At 35.5% G+C, this 2,349-nt stretch overlaps 1 protein-coding gene across 1 annotated transcript; it reads right to left on the bottom strand.

Annotated features, from left to right (window-relative positions):
• Nucleotides 1-489: 489 nt before the first annotated feature.
• Nucleotides 490-2,077, bottom strand: LOC133698991 (uncharacterized). The gene has a single exon (XM_062122114.1). The coding sequence runs from the start codon at nt 1,588-1,590 to the stop codon at nt 859-861; it is 732 nt and encodes a 243-aa protein (XP_061978098.1). The 5' UTR covers nt 1,591-2,077; the 3' UTR covers nt 490-858.
• Nucleotides 2,078-2,349: the final 272 nt, after the last annotated feature.

Here is a 2,349-nt window from a genome sequence, read left to right as displayed (position 1 = left end):
CCACAACATGTGCCATTATTAAGCTCTTCCCTTGGGCCTTCCTTTCATGCATACTACCAGCTCTTTCAGGTCTGAGATGCTGTCTATGTAGTTCATACAGTAGACTTTCTTAAAAACATTGAAGATTACTAGCTAGTTGCCAAGCAGGCAAGAGGAAAAAGAAAACAACAAACAAACACATACATACGACACTCACTGTTCTTATCTTTGCTATTGAAAAAGATGAAGCCAAGTGATTGAAGCGCAACACTGGAAACATTTCCTCTGAGAAAGGAACATTTAAGGAGGCTCAAGTAAAATCAAATATCATTTTCTTTATATCATAGCTTAAAAAGGGCAAGCTGGGCAGGCATATTTATTTCATGTTGTTGAAAATTCATCTTGAAACTAGTCATAGATCTTCAACTTCCAAACAAGAACAACCAGCTCATCATCTCCCCAACCAGAAACAATGACACCAATTCATGTAATAGAATCATTCCCACAAACTTGAAAATCTCTTCTTGTATAAAATGGAAGAATAAACCAAAATCAAATTATTTACACCATGTATGAGCAAATACCAAAAGCAGACACAGACAACCATGAAAGCAATGGTTACCTGTCATTTTCTGCTCCAAAACCATGTGCCTTGAATTATATGGTCATCTTTCCTGGTCCCTCAAACCATTCCCACTTTTCAATCTCTTTGTCTTCATGGCACTGATCTTTTCAAATTTTCTATCTTTAGTACCACTCAAAGGGCAAATCAAGTAAACAAAAATTAAGTAAAAAAAAAACACTCCAATCCACCAAAAAAAAAAAGAACATTCAATTTAGGCTGAAAGTAGTTTGTAATTAGATCACATATTGTGTAAGTCACTTCTTCTTGTTCTTATCTTTGCCATTGAAGAAGATTGAACCTAAACCAAATAGATTCCCTGATGAAAAATTCAAAACCGGACTAACGCGAACACCGTGGCCATAAGGTCCATAATTCTTCTTCAATGGAGGCTTTTGATAATTCATGGAAGACGACGATTGTGATGGCTTGAGAAATGATTGTCTATGCTGCTTATGATTGGTGTCCTTGGTTAGTGGTGCTCGCTTACTACTTGGTGTAGAACCAGTAGAATAGCTTCGTGATAAGAGTGGCAAAGGACACAAACTCTTTCCGTAACCACTAGCACAATTCAAGCTACTACTCCTCTTAAACCTCCAAAATGACTTTGAACTTTGCTTCTGATAGTCTTCTTCATAACTTGAACTCTTCATTTCATTCAAGCAATCTTTCTTGAAGCCATCATTACTCGAAACATCATCTTGTAGGGCTTGTCCTGGGGGCATAGATGGATCAACTTGTTTTGCAGAAGCAGTCTTTTTCTTGATTTCAGTAGGAAGAATTTTTCCATCAGAGAAAAGCTCATCTGCAGACGTTGAATCTCGATCGAAACTCTTTCGGACGCAGAAGTCGAAATCAATGTTGCCTAATGAACTTGGTCGCAGAGGGCGTTGTTCAACAGGAACAATACCTGATATGCAAAGATCATGAGAAAACGAAATTCTTGGACTAACACCAGCAGAACTATCCGAGCAAAGTTCAATTGCCATTTCTTGATTTACCCTTCAAAAAAGCCAAGAAAATCATTCAAACCCAGTAGCAACAACAGTGATCATATCAAGAAACAAGAGAACCAATGTCCTGATAGAATTGAAGCCAGCCAGCCAGCCAACTTCGAGGTTTTCTTATCAAGAAAGGAGCATTCAAAACTGGACCCTAACAAAAGCTACATTTAAAAGTCATAATAACAAGCAGATAATAGAAGACTTCGGTGCCTAAAATTTAGAAAGGGAGCGCTGAAGAGTATCAGGAAAAGGCAATTCAATATAGGGTTATCAATGAAAAATGAAGACAAGGACATGGAAACAGAATGCAATAGCTAATCCAGGATCCAATGGAGAGATGAAGGAACCTACGAATTATATATTGATAAATGATCTTAGGTAGGGACGGAGACCAAGTGTACTCACTACTGTTTGAAGGGAGAAGAGATAACAAGAGGACGTGTCGAGAGACTTCAGGACTAATAATCAGACTTGAATGCTGTTAGTTATGAGATATAAATAATAATTAGTTCATGTAGTTTTAGCAATATAATAACTTAGTCCCTGTAGTTTCAGAAACGACAACTTAATTTCTTAACCTTCTATGACTTATGACTGTTATTCTTTTAATAGTTTGTTTATTTGTTTTTGTGTTTTTGAATTGTTTTGATATCATAATATTAAAAATAAATTTTAAAAAATAAAAAAATATTATTTTAATATATTTCTAAATAAAAAATATTTTAAAAATTAGTTAATATTACA

This window comes from Populus nigra, chromosome 7 (assembly GCF_951802175.1).
Source record: "Populus nigra chromosome 7, ddPopNigr1.1, whole genome shotgun sequence".
Lineage (NCBI taxonomy): Eukaryota > Viridiplantae > Streptophyta > Magnoliopsida > Malpighiales > Salicaceae > Populus > Populus nigra.
This window is presented reverse-complemented; position numbering and strand designations above follow the sequence as displayed.